Genomic DNA, 19,485 nt, shown 5'->3' with positions numbered 1-19,485 from the left:
ACATCACGAAATTGCTTCCACGTTCAATTCCCTGGACACTCTGCTAGTCCAAAAGGTCCTGACTATGGCCTCCTTCACACTTGAGTATTTGGGACTTGTATTGTTTCCATATGAATTAGGTCCAGAATATGGATACAGAGATGGGGCTTTTCATACATCAATACTTCTAAATGCAGTCCATATCATTGGATATTCACTATACTCCATCGCTTGCCTTCCACAGAGTCATCAAAGGAGCATAACACTAAAATATCTATGGAAACTGTGCTCAGATCTCTTGCATCTGGGGGAGTTGGAGGTCATTCTTTCCAAGCTTGTTTCGGCCAAAATCTCATGTCTGCGGACAGCTTTAATCTAAATCACAGAAGAACAAGGCAACAGTCACACCAGCGTGATTTCTGCTGTTCGGCTCCAAGGATGTAGCTGAACAAAGATACCGTAACCTCCAGATCCGGCACCAGAAGGATCTCACTGATTATAATGGGGTCCACTGAGCTTCTGGCATGCTGACCAAAACTCTCCCTGATGAAATAGCATAGCATGCTGCTCTTTTTCCTACAGAGACTCCAACGCAGATGTGAAAGGTTCCTTAAAAGGGGTCTTCTCGGCAAAAGCCATCAATGACCTATCCTCAGGATAGGTCATCAATAGTTAATCACTGGGGACCAGTCACTTCGGGTCCCCAGTAATGAGCTGATCACCGACAGCAGGCTGGACATGCATCATAAGGGACAGGAGCATAAGTGCCGTAGCTCGCTACATGCCCATTGAAATCACACTTCTGCCGGGGATGGACATGGAAGTGCAATAGCCACTTCAGCTCCCATTGATTTCAAGGGGAGTGAAGCCAGCTAGGCTACTTCGGCTGCTGTCTCCTATGAGACACGTCCAGCCCGCTGCACTGACAGAAGCTGGGCGATCAGGTGATTGTGGGGAATCCTGTGCAGTGGGTCCCTAGTGATTAACTATTGATAGTTAGAAGGGGTTTTCCGGGCAAAAGCCATTTCTAGAAAAACCGCTCCGTGTCTGTTTTGCACACCGTTAAAGAAAAAAGGCAAAAATATGTGAAAATAAAAATAATCAATTTGTTTACTCACATACTTGTTAAAACGTTTAATGTAGTATGTACATTATTTTATATTGTTAACATAAAGCAACAAATGGTATATATTACGGCCCTTGGTACAGCCTATTATATGCAAGGAAAGTCTTTAAAACAGCAAATATGGCATATGTTTTATTCTATTTACAATACATTTGATATAAATATAATACATCATCCTCTATTCAAAAGCATACGTTTCTTCATACGGAGGCCATTTTTAATTGGTAAAGTTAAACAATAAAGTGAATCGTCGGACTTGAATCTGCCTGTGTAAAATAGTGCATTCTTTACTGAGATGAATCAAGTTGTTACAAGTAGGAAGCAAAACGGGCATCCGAATTTTGCTTTTGTCTACACACGCGTATCTCCAAATCATAAAACACCCCCAAAACAAATCTAGCTACGTCTGGGAAATTGAACAGCCATGAAGACCAAAAGTGCAAATGACAGCAACACCTCACGTGAATGGGCTTATAGACAATTAGTTATTCCTTGGAAACACATTTAAACCAAACTGTAACAATCTGATTGACTATGAGAAAATATTCTGCTTTTCCTGGTAAAATTAAAGGAGTTTTATATACAGAGCAGGTAGGTGAATCGGTCGGTTCCAAATGTCTTGCATAAGGGAATATTAATAGTTAATAGTCTAAAGGTTTCCTACTGGAATCTCTCAGAGCATCATATAAGGAGGGGGTTTTATACTCCAAGCATCTGGGAACCCGGGAGCCTTCACGGCAAGACTATTAATTTCATCCGTTGCTCATCGGATAGGAGTTGGACCGTCAGACGTTATTAATGACTATCAGTGCTGGCATGGAGCTCTGCTGATTGGTTTCGAATAGCGTGACTTGGTTGGCCAGCTTAGCAAACACTCTTGGCGTCCCAAGATTATAGATTCCGGTGTGGACAAAACAAGCGCTTAGTTTCAGGCGAAATACTTCGAGGCTTCTCAGCTGGAGCTTGTACTGCGTTTGCCCCAGCCAGGTAAAAGAGCCGTGGACTTCTAAAGCTTCCGGGCTACAAAAAGGAAAGAAAAAAATACATATTGTTTGACTTCCTGGAGCAGCAGAATAGAAGCTGTAACCAAGAACATGCAGTTTAGTGATCTTGAGGCTGAAAAAGTCATGTGAAAATGCCTGCGGGCGCATAATGACGGCCGCTATGCCCAGATATAGCTGTGCAAGGGATGATACTTTTTTCCCTTGCGACCAATCACAGGCAGCGCTCCGCTCCGCCAAGACTGAAGGGGGGCAAGAGCCAGACAGTGCCTCTAGGTGACTTCATTTTTAACAGCTAGGGATGATTTTTGGGGTAGGGCTTATATATCAAGCCCCCACCTCAAAAATATTCGCTGCAGGGGTTGCCTTCATCCCATTGCTTTCAATGGGGTGGCAACAACGCCGGCCCCACTGAAAGCAACGGGATAGCATCACGCTCCTCTGCCACAGCTGTGACAGGTTATTCTTTCATCCCAGCAGGAAGTACCATCATCACTGAACACTGTGACAGTGCTGTGTTCAGTGATTAGGGGACTCCCCGCGGAAATTAACGTACATCAAACAATGTCTTTACGCACAGCACGGACCTTACTGGCGCGCATTATAGGCACGCATGTCCTATCTTTTGTAGATGCGAGTATTTAGTGCCGCTAAAAAACAGACATGTGAACACTGCATAGGAAACAAATGGTTCTAATAGGCGCACAAAAACAACTGCTCGTCTAACCACGGCCTTAATGTGGCCGCAGGTGCATCACTGTATGCTGCTATTTGGATGAGCCAGCCTTCACAGACCTCAATGGAAGCACGCTTTTCCAAGTAGATCATGCTCTGATAGCTCCCTGCTTCCCTGTGCACAACAAAGCCTTGATAAGTGGCAGAATTTAATGTAGGTTACAAAGTGTAAACACTTGATGTGAACGACCACTTGTCCGTGAGTGACTGAGTTACATGCTCTGCCCCTGATCATATGACTGACATCATCACAGGTCCTTCAATATTTTGACCAACTCCAACCATCGTTACAGGTCCTTCAGCGAGTTACATGTGATGTAATTCACGATATTATAAGTGGTGCATTGCACCACCAGAAACACTGGTACTGTAATAATACTAATAACTAGTATTGGGCAGGTTGATAAATGGAGGCTCCTCTACACTATACTGAATACTATGGCATCAGTACAGCTATACATACGTACCTCGTTGTCTTATGTCTTAGGTCGATTATTACTTCTGCTTCTGCCTGAGAACTATTGGAGAGCACAAGAGTAACTGGAACTATACAAAGACTGCAAAAAGAAAACAAAACCAAATTATTCATACAGTGATTATGACGGTGATAGACATTATGTGTGATATTAAAGGGGCCAGCTCTTTCCAGAGTCAGCCCCCAGGGCGATCAGCTGATGGGTCCAAGTCCTGCTCCCACCACTCCTAACAACTGATTTTGTGGAGAGAAGTCACTGCCAGTCAAAGCATTTCTTCTTCAAAAAGTCGCTGCAGGGGAAATGCAATGCAAAGTGATTCAAAAGTGAAGGCCACCTGGAATATATCTTTCCACCTAAAACAGATACAAGTAGGAAGGTTTATGGAACATTTAGATGAGCGGTGGAAAACTTTTTGCCTCTATTCTGGTGAGCGACAGCCATCCTGCTGCCAGCCATCTTGGATTCACCTCATCAAACTTCAAAGAAAAGGAAATCATGGGTTACATGATTTAAGGGTAGAATTTTCATCAGAAATTGATAGGTGGCGACATTTTTTCTCCAATACTCTCAACCAATTTTGAGTTATGGCTGATGTCATGTTGAGTATGAATATGAAATAAATAAATAAATTATATATGTGTGTGTGTGTATATATATATATAAATAAAATAAGTTGGGTTTTTTTGCTGACAGAACCCCTTTAAGGGTATGTTCACATGTAGTGGGATTGATGTGGATTTTCCACAGAAGAAAACCTATGCCACCGATGCAGATTTTAAAGAGGATTTTGACATTGATCCACAGCAGACTTTATGCCTTTTTTATTGAAAAGGTTGACATCTGCTGCAAATCCACGTTACAAACCCTGTCAAAATCAGCACAAGATGGTGCAGATTGGCTCTATGACCAGCTACGTGTGAACATACCCTAAAAGGAGGACCCGGAGCGAGGAAACACTACAGACTGAAAATCAATAGGTTAAAAAAGGGAAAAGTTTAATTCCATTTTAAAATCGGTTTCTCTGTTGCAAAACACTGGACAGACACACGGGAACTCCTAATGCAAGTGTGAACACAGACTTAAAAGGGGTTGTCCAAATTCTAGGTTCTCTGTAAAATCTCATTCCCAAGCAGCAACATACATAGGCTTATACTTAATCTCCCCGCTGTGTCCTTCGCTGCCCCTCGGTCCCGCTCCTGGTGTTTGTGTACAGGTGGCAGTCCCACCCGGTTTATGGGACGTCACAGGCATTACAGCCAACAACAGTGCTTAGCGATCGATCGGCGTGAGGGGAGATCCGAAGCGGTGGAGAGGAACACAACAGGAGCAGGGAGAGGAGAGTATAAGCCTGCCTGTTCATTAGGCTACAGTTTGGGGATGGGATTTTACACAGAACCTAGAACTCAGACGAACCTGTTAATCAGACGAATGTACAGAAGTTGTCTTTACGAGAACTCCTTTAGTGGTGATACAACGAATACTGAAGGCATAACAGCACTAGGAATGTAGGGTAATACACCTCTGCCTTCACATGCCCAAACCCAAGAGGTAATATAAGGCAGCTTTCTGGAGTCCTCTAGATCAGGGGTCCCCAACTCCAGTCCTCACGGACCCCAACAGGTCATGTTTTCAGGATATCCTATGGTAAGAACACCTGTGGCAATGTCTGAGGCACCAACAATAATTACATCACCTGTGCAACAATGAGGAAATCCTGAAAACATGACCTGTTTAGGGGTCCCTGAAGACTGGAGTTGGGGAAAGTGCTTGAGAATTCCTGCTCTAGATCACAAATCCCCATGACTCACTACGGCACCAGCAGACCATGTACTTTCACATCACATACAGAGAACCAGTTCTTATACAGATCTCAGGGGTTTCCCATTTTATGCCCAAAACAAGGAACTGTTTGAATAGCTAAAACCTGGATCAACAAACTATTCCCAAATTACCTTTTCTGATGGAAGGGATGACTAAAAGACTCTGGGTAGTGAAGGCTTGTTTTTATCAGATTGGAGAGTTGCTCCGGAGATGGTCTCACCACTACAGCCGTATGTTCTGGTCTACTAAATTTTAGTAGAGCCATTTCTGGCTGATCCTTAATTAGAAAAAGAGAAATGGGTTGTAAATGGAAAAATACTGAAATATAACAGTCAAAATTTTTAACATTGTTCACCGACCAATTACTAAACACTATAAGGAGGAAACAAATGGCTACGCCTCCAAGTGTCATTTACTCTGCCTTTATGAAAAACCAGAATTAAGAGCATAGAATAATCACTTTGTTGTTTATAACTATGGCAGCCAATGTCTATGGATGTATAAAGCAGCATCATTTCAGTTTGAAATTACCCAAGAAAATCCAACCATACACCTAGACAGGGTGGGCCACAGAAAAGTAGCCCAGCACCACATTCTTATAAAAGCTGTCTATAGGCATATTCATTTTCACATTGTTGGATTGCTCCTAGAGTAACCTGTGGCATCATAGAGTGAATCCCGTGACCTGCTGGAGTGCACAGCGCTCATGATCCAGCGGATCAATTATGAATAGCCTGTAAAAGGTAAGATCTCCTTCAACCTGCTCAGTACAGACCAGCCAGATCATGCCATAAATATTACACTGAGACCTGGCTTTACATCTAGGCCCAATGTACCTGTTCCAGGTCTTCTATGTGCCTGTCCAGGTCTTCTCTTTTCTTCACTGCGGATGTGTGCGCAAGTGCCGGCCAGCGCGCTGCCGCACATGCGCAGTGGAGGTTTTTTTTTTAAACTTCTGCTTTCCCGCAGAATTTACAGCCTGCAATGGAAGTCGTCCGTGTGGGAACCGCACTGAAATGGAGCATGCTGCAATTTGCTTTCCCGACCAAAAGGTTCGCAAAACAAATCCACATGCTTCAATCCAGCTAAGGATGCCCATGCTTCCCTATGGGCAACTTGATTTGCAGATCTTTCACGCGGGACTCCGCAATTCAAATCCGCCCATGGACATTGGGCCTTACTTCCCTTGTACATCCTTGCAGTTTTTGCATCCATTTCTATGCTCCACGAGTGTCCGGCCAGGATAGGCCGCATAAGAGTTTTTGCATTGGGTGCAACCATCTTGATGCTTTGCTTTCAAACCTGCTTTTGGATGGAACACAGCTAGCAGACTCAGAGTATGCTCCATGAAGTGTCCTCCAGTAATAATGAACAGCTAGAGAACACTCCAAGTATGCTCAGAATGTGAAAATATGGCTTAAAAGAAAACCTGTCTTTATTGCCCACAGCACAGATATTATTTTACCTAAGCATTATAAGACGTTAAAGCTGCATAGTGATTGGTTGTATTGGGCAACAAAGGCAGATTGTCTTTTAGACAACTTGAACATGAGTGTGGTGCTGGGCTACTTTTCCATGACCCATCCTGTATAACAAACAAGACTTAGCAAATCCCGGAGATATTTCATAACTTTATGATTAGTGGGGTCCAACCTTTTAGACCCACACCAAGACCCCCACTGGTTGTGAAAATGAAGGGGTCTCAGTGCTGGTTTAGTACTGCACCCCTTTCTACATTTTCAAGTGAACCGCGTCAGCTGCAGTTCCCTGCATGGCCAGGTGGTGGGGGAAAAAATTGCTTTGCAAAGAAAAAAAACTTAAGACACAGCGCTAAGTCAACACTACAGCGCCTCTATTCTCCGGATTAGTGGGGGTTCTAAAAGTTGAACCCCTACCAATCATAAACTGATGGCATATCCTAGTGATGGGAATACCCCTTTCAGGCCACACACAAGATAAAAGACAAGCTGAAAAAGTAATGTATAGGGGGGCATACCAACGCTCTTCTCCTGCAACAAATAAATCAGGAGGCAGAAGAAAGATCGCACATATTGGATTTCAATGTGTCTGATGCTTTCTTTCTCTGGGAGATAAGCCGCTATGAGGGGTGTCTGGCAGCACCTTATTATTCCCTTTACCCCACTGAACTAAAACATGCATGCTTGGCTGAGTGCACATATTTGTCATCAATGCTCTATATATGGCTAATTTTACACATAATAGATAAATATAAACTAATCCCAAAGTTATCAGTGTCACTACATAACCTAGAACTACTAACTACAGTAAGGCTGTGTGTAGAACGGACAGTGACTTCAATGGATCACCTGCTTTTGTGGAAAAGACAAGGCCTCCGTCCCAACTGTGTGCAGCGCCACATGATGCTGGCCTTCTATAATCAGCTGTTTGTTATCTTCTACGACATATGCCTGTAAGGAGAAGGTGAGACATGTATAACTATCAAGCATTGTGGACTGTAGCAACCGTTAATTAACCCGTTTCCTCACATCCTCTTTGAAAACAGGGATGGAAAAAAAAAACCTGCTAGTTAAAGGTTAAAGAGTAACTGTGTGCAAATCCGAAAAGTCCACATTAAAGTGAAGTAAAGTCCCTCACAATTATTCACCTGTTCCTGCATAAATTCCAGGACAGATTAGAGAAGGATAAATTGGCGAGGCATTAGAACATCGTAACTCCCCGTAGGAAAACAACAGTCTTCGCACTACTGAAACCAACAGAAGTTCCAGGAAACTCCCCCAAAAGTTTATATAAACTTACTGATTTAGAAGTCACTAACATACGCCGTCACTTTATGATCTGTGGGACCACCATTGTTTGGAAAACCAAGTGGCCACAGTGATTTAGTGCCACTGCCCCTTCATTGAATAGAGCTGTGCAGGGAGAATCAATGTAGTGGAGTGTGCCTGCTGCACAGTCAAGGGACTGGCAGGGCCGCTGTGCAGGAAGAACATAAGATCTGTGGGGGTCCCAAAAGTTATATATTCCATCGTCTAATAGTGGGTGGGAAGGTCAAAGTGCTATGCCATTATTTTATAAGCAGGGAATAACTCTTTACATAGTAACATAGTATGCAAGGCCGAATGAAGACAATGTCCATCTAGTTCAGCCTATTTAACCTCCTTGTTGATCCAGAGGAAGGCAAAAAAACCCCAAGAGGCAGAAGCCAATTAGCCCTATTGGGGGGAAAATTCCTTCCCGACTCCCTAATGGAAAACAGACTGTTCCCTGGATCAACCCCTAATAGTTCCTACCTGCCTGTATACCCGGATTAACAAATAACCTTAGATTTATATCCTTTAATATCCTTCCCCTCTAGAAAGGCATCAAGTCCCCTTTTAAACTCCTCTATGGATTTTGCCATCACCACATCCTCAGGCAGAGAGTTCCACAGTCTCACTGCTCTTACAGTAAAGAACCCCCTTCTATATTGGTGATGAAACCTTCGTTCCTCTAGACGTAGCGGATGCCCTCTTGTTACCGATGCAGTTGTGGGTATAAACAGATCATGGGAGAGATCCCTGTATTGTCCCCTCATGTATTTATACATAGTTATTTGATCACCCCTTAGCCATCTTTTTTCCAGGGTAAATAAACCCAATTTGGATAGCCTCTCTGGGTATTCCAGACCCTTAATTCCATGTATTAGTTTAGTCGCTCTTCTTTGAACCCCCTCCAGTACTGTAACATCTTTCCTGAGCACCGGTGTCCAGAATTGTACGCAGTATTCCATGTGGGGCCTGACAAGTGCCTTATATAGTGGGAGGATAATGTTCTCATCCTTCAGGCTTATACCTCTTTTAATGCACCCCAAGACTTTATTAGCTTTTGCAGCAGCTGACTGGCATTGGTTACTCTAGTTTAGTCTACAATCCACTACTACCCCCAGATCCTTTCTCCATATCACTTTTCCCTAACTGTACCCTATTTAGTGTATATTGGTGACATTCGTTTCTCCTGCCCATGTGCATAACTTTACATTTATCAACATTGAACTTCATTTGCCATTTTCCTGCCCAAGCCCCCAGCTTATCTAGGGCCATTTGTAGCCGTACATTGTCCTCCGTTGTATTCATTGTCTTGTATAATTTTGTGTCATCTGCAAATATTGATATTTTGCTGTGCAGCCCCTCTATTAGGTTGTTGATAAATATATTGAACAGAGTGGGGTCTAATACTGAACCCTGTGGCACCCCGCTAGCAACGGTGGCCCAATCAGAGTATGAACCATTTATTACCACCCTCTGCTTTCTATCATTGAGCCAATTCTTAACCCAATTACACACGTTTTCACCCAATCCGAGCTGCCTCATTTTATATATTAGCCTATAATGCTGGGAATAACCCTTTAGGTGGATCAACAGCCCATGTTCAGCCATTTCTGCTGAAAGTAGAGACCAACATCAGCTGCCAGACGGGGGCTAACCAGCATGTCAAATTAACCATTTCAGGGGAAAATCTTTCCAAGTAAATAAAATGTTGTCCAGATTAATAAAACTTCACTAATGCAAAATAAAGTATATGTGGTTGAGTTTGCCACTTTCAAGATACAGTCAATAAATTGATGTTTTTTTAACCCCGTTCTAGAGCTGCTTGCAAGCCTTTGGTTTATTCTGTGCAGACGCCATCAGCCTGAAGTCACATTTGTACTGCTGCGTTCAGTTCACACACCATTACACTGATACGTTGTGAAGATGCTTCAGCTGTGACCAGCGCACATACAGAACAGTGTAAGACCACCAACAACAAGAGGAGGGAGCCATTCATGAATCAAACTATATCTAGCTAAAAAATGTTTCCTGATTATATTAAAGGGGTTTTCCCGATTATATTAAAGGGGTTTTCCAGGCACAAAATGGAAATTCTGAAAATGTGGAAGTCTATGAGGTGCAGCTAAGTATCAGTAACCTGTAACTTTTATCTGCCGCTGTGGACTCTCTTCTTCATCCCATGCAGCCGCTGTGTTCACATGTATCACTTCCACAGTAAACACAAGTGATCATTACCGTATAGAGCTTGTTTAGCGGCCAGCACTTTAGCTCCGCCCACAACTCACAGGGCCTACAACTTACTAGCACCAACCTCCCTCATTCAGCTTGCCAGACAGGAACTTCCGGCACTCTAAGCTGCACACAAGCAATACAGCGCAGTGCTTCCACCCTGTCCTCCCATCATGCACTGCTCACAGGAAGTTGGAGGCTATGGACAGGAATGGAAGTAGCAAATATGGACAAGATGGCCGATAAAGTGGAGGTATTTTTCAGGCGGAGGGTCATGTGACAGATAAAAAATGAAGAAAGGAGCTAGACCGGGTACAGGGAACCCATTACAAAATAATGTATTGCCGTTATGTACATTAGATTTAAAAATGTTAGTCTGTGCATGGAATACCCCTTTAATAGCCTAATCTCAATTACAGGACCCTCATGGGTCAGCAGAACAAAGGGACAGCAATGCTCACCAGTGTGTAGGAAGGTCTTCACTGCCCCAATGTCTTTTGGCTTTTCAAAAAGTAATAGAAAAGCCAATTTTTAATCCACGTACCACGAGTCTATGATGGACTAATTTCTGACCACGCGCAACCCCATAGTAGACATTGAGCCAAAACACACATCAGCTTCTTTTACACTGACACATGGATTGTGAAGGGGGGCATGGCACGCACCCTTCTGATCCGATGATACTCACATAGTGAACTGAACAGCACTTGGCTGTTATCTGTGTGCTGTCTGTATTTCATCAATCTATTGCTAAGTAATACAGAAAAATTATTGGGCCAGTTTTATTTTAATTTTTTTTTGCAGACGTGGAAAACAGACACGTTTAAGAAAAAAGCAGACTGTGTACTGAACGGCACCCGGATGACCAAAAAAAGTCAGCATTTGGCAGACAAACCACGGACAAGTGTACTTGTGTGCCTTCGGCTTTATATGTTTACACAACTCACCTTCCACAACAGAATTATATTAAGGTTGACTTCACTGCACTTCTGTATCAAGCGGACTGCCTCATCAGACGAGGATTTGGTTGATGCATTTGTATGAGCAAGCGGCTTTTTCTTAAACTGCGATAAACAACTTCGGAAAAAAAAGTCTGCGCAGGGCGTGGTGGAACTTATGATCTGCAAATAAGAGCACATTGATGGAAAACTGCGCAGCGGCTTATTGCAAACACTGTACAATACGTGAAATTTACTTCTCTTCCAATAGACGGGTTGCTCAAAAGGGACCGACCCATTAGCGGAAAATCATTTTACAGCATCAGCCGTGTGGGTGTTCTATCCAGAGATCTCATATACACGCTGCGGAAAACCTGCAGTGTAAACTGACCTGCAGTGCGGATTGTAAATCTACAGGAAGTCAATCTATGCTGCCGATTCCACCTCCAAGTGAGGGGTAGAAATCCACGTTACACCGACTGACGCGGAGTAGTACTGGATTTACTTTTGTGGAAAATCTGCTGTGTGTGAATGTAGCCTTATTGTGATACTTCATACCGGTGACTTCTGCAACCCATCTATACCCACACATTTTATATGTCCCGCTGGACGTGCAACAAGCTGACAGGCATTCTACTCTCCGGTGGCAGTGCAAAGTCTGTGACTGCTGAGGTTCTGGGTCTGTGTGCGCGGTCCTGTTCGCAATGCAGACGCCGAGGGGAGAGGTCAGTGGTCACAAGCTCAGAAGGGACCGCTGCTGCTGGACCGAAGCTGCAAGCTGGGTGAGTGTAATGCCCGTAGGGATGCTGGCTGGCCAGAGACAACTATGGCGGGAGGGAGGAAGGAAGGAAGGGGGGGGGGAGGGTGTTTCACTTACATTACTGGGGCAACTACAGGGGTCACTATTACTATACTGTCAAACAGTTACAATCATCCCTTTGAAAGCAGCCACAAGTCTGATGCAGCCCTCTGTGAAAGCTCGTTTGACCCTCCTGATGTAAACTATTTCTATACATACATATATATACATATATATATATATATATACATATATATAATATATATATATATATATATATATATATATATATATATATATATATATATATATATATATATATATATATATATATATATATATATATATATTATATATATATATAATAAATGTATCATTTGGCTAAACTGACTAGGCAGCCACAATGGAATAGTGAACATGACATCAGACTTCTGTTTTGGTAAAAACTACTTGCAAGCAAAACTAATATGTAATACAAATGTTTCTATATAGATACACGATGTGCATTGGTCTCCATTTATAACAGGGTTTCTCAATTTCACACCTCAAATCCGCCAATGAGGTCATGTTTCCAGGATTTCTCTATTAAGTCACATGTGCAACACTATTAGTGCCTCAGAATTTAGCACAAGAGCTCTCTATAGGATATCCTAAAGTCATGACCTACTGGGGGTACTTGAGGACTGGGGTTGAGAAAACACTAGGGGAATGGTCTGATGATGGGGTAACCGTATGCACCTGAAACCCTATTCACCTGCAGCTGCTAAGAATAGAGCAGAAGGTGTGTCAAAATCTGCAGTCACTGACCGCCATGGGTGAGCGGGGTTGCAGCCGCATATAACAAGTACAGCTGTATGATGGTTTTAGATGGAAAGTCACCACCGAGAAACGTTGTTGCTTAGATTCAGAGATTGAAAACCCTCTGTTTATGGCCATTTCTTAAAGGCACACAACTCATTACAGTGTAGCAGAGCTCTCCTGTAGAGAACGGACTATCTGTATCAGAACTCAATAGGTAAAACAACGTACCTGTTCTCCTCCAAAAACAATGTCACCAAAGGTGTATTTGTCTGTGGACTGTTCAGCACCTAAAATATTATAGACAGAGATATATATATTTAGAGCAACAGCAAACCGTGTAATATACAGCATATCAGTAACAGGGCTGTGGAGTCTGTAAGCCAAGCTCATGAATGGCAGCTGTTAGTGTTAGCATTTCACTACAGTACATTGGGCTTTATTAATATACATTTTTATATATCTATTTGGACACCATTCTACATGTCTACCAACTCCGCAGCTCTGATTAGTAAGCTATAATTGTATAAAGAGGTGAGTGAAGGCATCCATTAGTCTCTTGTCAGTCACCACCAAAGCCTTAACCTGTATAGAAACAATCTACCAGCCTTGAGCGGATCTCCACGACCCATGGGACTGCATTTTTCTAAAGGCTAAAGTCATTTACTGTTCACATGTACTTTTAGGTCCTCAAAAATTCCTTTAATCCCTTCACAGCCACCCACTATAACATTTATGTTGCTGCTGCCTGGGCTCTATGCAGCAGCAACATAAAATTAAGTTCGGCTGCAAGAGGGCAATTATGGCCCCCACAGCAGTAAAAATACCCTAACAAGCTGTAACCAACGGCTGATTGGTCCAGGTCCCGATAATATCAGTGATCACCAAATTAACTCCCTCCACACATAAACCCCAAAGTTAAAGCCATATATTCCAAACACCTATACAATTTAGTTAGTATAGGCAACTATAGTGTAGGGTTCGTTTAATAATTTTTCAAAAAATAAATTAAACACACATTCACATGTATGGGATTTTGGTGCCGATTAGAGATGAGCGAGCGTACTCGGATAAGCACTACTCGCTCGAGTAATTGGCTTTATCCGAGTATCGCTGTGCTCGGGGCTAAAGATTCGGGTGCCGCTGCGGCTGACAGGTGAGTCGCAGCGGGGAGCAGGGGAGAGCGGGCGGGAGAGAAGGAGAGAAAGATCTTACCTCCGTTCCTCCCCGCTCTCCCCTGCAGCTCCCCGCTCCGTGCCGGCACCCGAATCTTCAGACCCGAGCACAGCGATACTCGGATAAAGCACATTACTCGAGCGAGTAGTGCTTATCCGAGTACGCTCGCTCATCTCTAGTGCTGATCTGCGCTGAAATCCGTTGTATATAATGCGATACGGATTTTGGTGCAGAACCGAACTAAAACCTGCATCAAAATCCACACCATTTGTGTAGATTTTTATGCAGATCAGCAGATTTCATCCTTGCAAATGTAGGGGTAAAGTCTGTTGTGCATCCACATCAAAATCTGCACCAGTGGTGCAAAGGGGAATTTAATGTGGATTTTTCACGGACACTAAGGACATAACTCAAAAATAGGGGATCCTGGAAACCGTAAGAGGTCAATAAAATATGACCCTGCATTACCCTTCTTTCGTACTTCAGATAAATACAGAGTCGTCGCCCTGACAAGCGCGGCGCCGTGCAGGAACCTTGGCGAGGTACTACATGAACATCAGCAGGTTTAGTAGTGAGGTGATATAGAGAGCTTGTATGTTACCCCAGGGGCTGTTGATACGGACACCCTGATGATATAAACAATAGCCGTAATTGTCCCCTGCTGAACTTAAACAGGGATAACATGCTGGGACAAGGGACATAAGGAATCTGATGTATATAAATTGGGACATATAAGGAGTTGGCGATGTATACTGAAACTAGATACAATATCCATGTTCATTTGCTTATATGCACGTATGCCCAGGTTTGCTTAAAGGGGTTGTCCCGAGGCAGCAAGTGGGTCTGTACACTTCTGCATGGCCATAATAATGCACTTTGTAATGTACATTGTGCATTAATTATGAGCCATGCAGAAGTTATAAAAAGTTTTATACTTACCTGTTCCGTTGCTGGCGTCCTCGTCTCCATGGTGCCGACTAATTTTCGCCCTCCGATGGCCAAATTAGCCGCGCTTGCGCAGTCCGGGTCTTCTGCAGTCTTCTATGGGGCTCCGTGTAGCTCCGTGTAGCTCCGCCCCGTCACGTGCCGATTCCAGCCAATCAGGAGGCTGGAATCGGCAGTGGACCGCACAGAAGAGCTGCGGTCCACGGAGGAAGAGGCCATCTTCAGCGGTGAGTAGAGAAGTCACCGGAGCGCGGGGATTCAGGTAAGCGCTCCGGTGAGCTTTCTTTACCTCCCTGCATCGGGGTTGTCTCGCGCCGAACGGGGGGGGGGTTGAAAAAAAAAAAAACCCGTTTCGGCGCGGGACAACCCCTTTAATCAAATGCATACACAAGAGGAGCTCTCTGTATAATTCTTCCACAGGTCTGATGATGAATATACGGACATTTATAAAGTATGAGCAATATCCTGCATCTGCTAACAGCTATTTTGGAATGATTTAAGAGGACTATTGAAAATGTATTTCTGGTTCACAGTTGATATCCAGTACCCAAGTCACGCACTGCATTAACCTGGCAACTATTTTATGTTCTTTTGTAAGACGGAACATTACTTCAATACTATTCAGCAACACATTGTATGTTTGAAATATTTATGTCACAGTACAGAAATTGTATTCTAACGCAACAAATGTGTCAACTTTCTGTTATTCTTTATTATAAAACCCAATAAAAATTATTGAAAAGAAAACATGTATGTGCCGTCTTGGTTAGATAGGGAGGATTTCTAGAAATATAGGTTTCTTCCTTTCCAGATTTGGAGACAAATATGCACATATGGTCTCAGTTCTTTTTCAATATGTTTGTATGATATGTGGGATGTGATACTATATGGGGATACGATTTGATAGGGATATTCAAAAGTAAATGCTCACCTATCGGGTCACATCTACAAAACACATGAGCTGGGAGGATTGATCTAGATATACCGTATATTCCAGCGTATAAGGCGACCCCCTAATTGTCACCTTATATGCCAGGAATATGGTGTAAAAAAAAAAAAAAAAAGGCAGTACTAATCTCCCCGGCGCTCTGCAGCGCTGCTGCATGCTGTCGCTCCCTCCTCGTCCCCGACAGAGCATTGCTTTCTGGAGGCGGGGCTTGAAATCCCTGCCTCCAGAAAGCTAATGCTGTGATTGGCTAACTCACACACAGTCAGCCAATCACAGCCATTCAATGTTGAATTGATTGGCTAACTCACACGCCGTCAGCCAATCAATTCAACGTTGAATGGCTGTGATTGGCTGACGACCCCCGACTGCAGAGCAGATTTTTCGGGGTTAAAAGGTAGTCTTATACGTCAGAATATACGGTATATGATTTATAAACAGGTGTTCACACCTTTGACTTGTTTTACGGCCGAGGGACATATATGCCTGTAGGTCTGGTCCAATTTATCTGTTTTTAATAGACTCAAGTCTATTTAATAGATGAATGCAAATTCATACTTTTTGACTTATTTTTGGTTAGGGTATTCATCCATCCGTCTCCAACAGAGTGAATGCCTCTTTATATGCATACTGATAAGGGTGTGCACAGTATGGAGAGATTAATGGACGAGTTGGTATCCACTGACACATTTGACTTTATCAGAGTATATTATTGCAACATTAGGGCACAACAGGATGTCTGAGAGACATGCTGCTTCACGGCGCCAAACTTCTCTGGTCGATGACTCTGTATTTATCTGACGTGCAAGAGAAAGGTAATCCAGTGTCAGATTTTATTGACCTCTTGCGGTTTCCAGGACAGCCCATTTCTGAGTTATGCCCTTAAGGGCCATTTACAAGGGACGATTATTGCACAAAATTCGCTCAAACAAACGAAAATGCGTAATAATAGTTACGTGTAAATGCAAAACATACTTAACTATTAATTTAGTTTTCGTTTGTCGCTCCCTTTCAACCAGCATTAAAAAAACAAACAACCGCTGGATCGCTGACTGCTTGCTGCAAGCAAACTCTCCCCGCTTCACATAGTCCACGATACGCAGTGGTGATCTGCCTGTCTAAGCGCTCTGTACAAGCACCAACAACCTAGCGGTGATGTCAGCGCTCGAGCAGATTGTTTAGCAGACAGTCGTCCCATGTTAACCTGGGTGGCAACATATTGAAAATAAAGGGGTTGTCCAAGCTGTGGCTGAGCTCTGTCAGTGGCTGCAACAGTCTGTAAACACCACTTCAAATGGGGGAGACCGGGCTGAAAGCTAGTGTACATGTGCTCCAGAGATCCGGGCCATCAGTCATAGATGAGAGAAGAGCGCAAGTGCCGGCCTCCTATGCTGTTTCATTCCATAGAAGAGGTGGTCTGTTTCCCTGGAAACGAGTAGTAAACAACCAGAGGAATCAAGATCTGCAATATCTGAAGAACGGAGCATTTTGGAAATAAACAAGTGATGTGTGGAGTGCATTGTTCTGCGATTTCTAGCACATTGAAATAGTATTCCTGAGATGGGAATACCCCTTTATTGCCAGAAAACACGTTAATACCCATCTAGAAAACAATAAAGCAGCTGTATAACAAACTAAGAATATTGAATCTTAAGTTAAGATGAACTCTTGCATTACCTGAGGATTGTTTGCACCGGACCACCTTGAAGCACATTTTAGCCCGCTCTCTGCTGGTCAGTTTAGTATCTGTTATGGAACAAAAGAACTCATCAGTTCTCTCCGCTTCAGAAACATTTTACATGAGCTTTACTAATGCAGTGGGCGTTACGGGCCATCTACATGAGAGGATTATCACTCAAAATTAGTTTAAAAAAAAACAAAAACCTGCTTACTTTTAATACACAAGTTTTTAAAGCCGACTTTGTCAGCTTAGACACTCGCTGGATCGCGTTCAGCGTTAACACTCCCTGCTCAGCGCTTCACTTAGAAGGTGAAGCGCTGAGCGAGAAGCCTGCGATCCAGCAGCAAAGTCTTGTCAGTGTAAATGCTCTGCACGAGTGCTAACGACCTTAGCCGTGACATCAGCGCTCATGCAGTCGCTTACCTTACTGTCGTCCCATGCAAAAGGGCCATTACACTAGATGACTATACAGTGCTTGCTATAAGGACTGTACTCCCTGTAATAAAATTCCCCAGTACATACATGGTTTTGCAACAGCCTAAGACAGCAAGGAATGCTGGGAAATCTGAACTTTGAAGAAAGGCTGGGCAATTCTGCCAAAAATTAAAACTTCTAGACGATTCTCAATTTTACCCTTAATTTTTTTTAAATAGATGTACTGGAAAAATAGCCATGTAAGGCCCGGAGTGGCACGCCCAGAAATTTTCTGGGATGAGCTCCTCTGCCCATAGTGATATAGCCCAGGAGATTTCCGGGCTATGTTTCACTATGGGAGATGCAGAGCACAATGCCATAAGCTATGGCATTGTGCTCTGCCTGCACAGACCCACACAGAAGAGTGCAGGACCTTGAAAAACAGAAGCAGGAAGATATTGCCGATCTGCCGGCAATCTCTGGCTTCTAAATTCAAATTTCTGCACTGCTTTGTTTACAGGCTGCCATAGAGACCATCGGTTTGTCAGAAGCCAGCGGATGGTCTCTGTGGCAGGGTAAGGGCTGGTGCTTGGCTGTCAGAGGATAGCCAGGCACCAGCTCTTACAACAGAGAAAACCTCCGATCTCTGCTGTATTAACCCTTTAAATGCTGCAGTTTATGCGACTGCAGCATGTAAAGGGCTGTCACCATCGGACCCCTGGAATGTGATCCGGGGGTCCTGATGGGTCTCTGTGGAAGTCCCCTATAGGGACAAAAAAAAAAAAAAAAGTTAAAAACAAAAACCACAAATTGGTCTCCCTTTACTTTGTAAAAAATTAAAAACAATATTACACATGTATCCCTGCATCGTAGTGACCCAGAGGAGGAAGTTAGTACATTATCTAACCCCATAATGACACGGCCCCTCCCCCCCCCACTCCACCCCCCCCAACACTCCCCCTGTTTAAAAAAATGGTGACTCCTTTATTTATTCATTGACATCACTGTATAAGGTTTGTTTTTTGCGGGATGAATTGTATTTTTCAATGGTGCTATTTAAAGTACCATATAATGTACTGAAAAACTTTTACAAAATTCTAAGTGGAGTAAAATGAAAACAAAATGACATTCCGCCATCTTTCAGTGCGTCGTTTCTACGGCGCACAAACTGCAACAAAAATGACATGATAACTTCATTCTATGGGTCAGTATGATTACTACGATACCAAACTTGTATAGTTTTTTTTTTTTTTGCTGTAGTACTTGTATTTTTTTACAAAAACATTTAATTTTTAAGAATTATATTCTATTGCATCTTCTGCGCGCAATGACTTATTTTTCCGTCGACGTACTTGAGCAAGGGCTCATTTTTTTGCGGGATGTCCTGTAGTTTATGTTAGTGCTTTGAATATATAATTTGGAATACATACGACTTTTTGATTGCTTTTAATTGCATTTTTTCTGGGAGACAGGGTGACTGAACAAGTGCATTCATGGCGTTCTTTATTTTTTTTTCAGGCTACGTTCACCATGCAGGTTAAGTAATGCACTACTTTGATAGATCAGACATTTACGGACGCAGCGATACCAAATATGTATTTTTCTTTTAGGATTTAGATTTTTTTATTATAG

The 19,485-nt window shown here is 43.0% G+C and overlaps 1 protein-coding gene across 1 annotated transcript in view; it reads right to left on the bottom strand.

Moving 5' to 3' along the window:
• Positions 1–1,098: 1,098 nt before the first annotated feature.
• TRAPPC8 (trafficking protein particle complex subunit 8) overlaps positions 1,099–19,485 on the bottom strand; it is an 86,737-nt gene continuing 68,350 nt past the window's right edge. Inside the window, 7 exon segments of the mRNA XM_066578856.1 lie at positions 1,099–2,125; positions 3,309–3,398; positions 5,270–5,415; positions 7,466–7,567; positions 11,104–11,277; positions 12,923–12,981; positions 17,436–17,504. Coding sequence (XP_066434953.1) covers positions 1,891–2,125; positions 3,309–3,398; positions 5,270–5,415; positions 7,466–7,567; positions 11,104–11,277; positions 12,923–12,981; positions 17,436–17,504 — 875 coding nt within the window. The 3' untranslated portion in view covers positions 1,099–1,890.

This window comes from Eleutherodactylus coqui, chromosome 9 (assembly GCF_035609145.1).
Source record: "Eleutherodactylus coqui strain aEleCoq1 chromosome 9, aEleCoq1.hap1, whole genome shotgun sequence".
Lineage (NCBI taxonomy): Eukaryota > Metazoa > Chordata > Amphibia > Anura > Eleutherodactylidae > Eleutherodactylus > Eleutherodactylus coqui.
The sequence above is the reverse complement of the archived record's forward strand: the minus strand, read 5'-3'. Positions and strand labels throughout refer to the sequence as shown.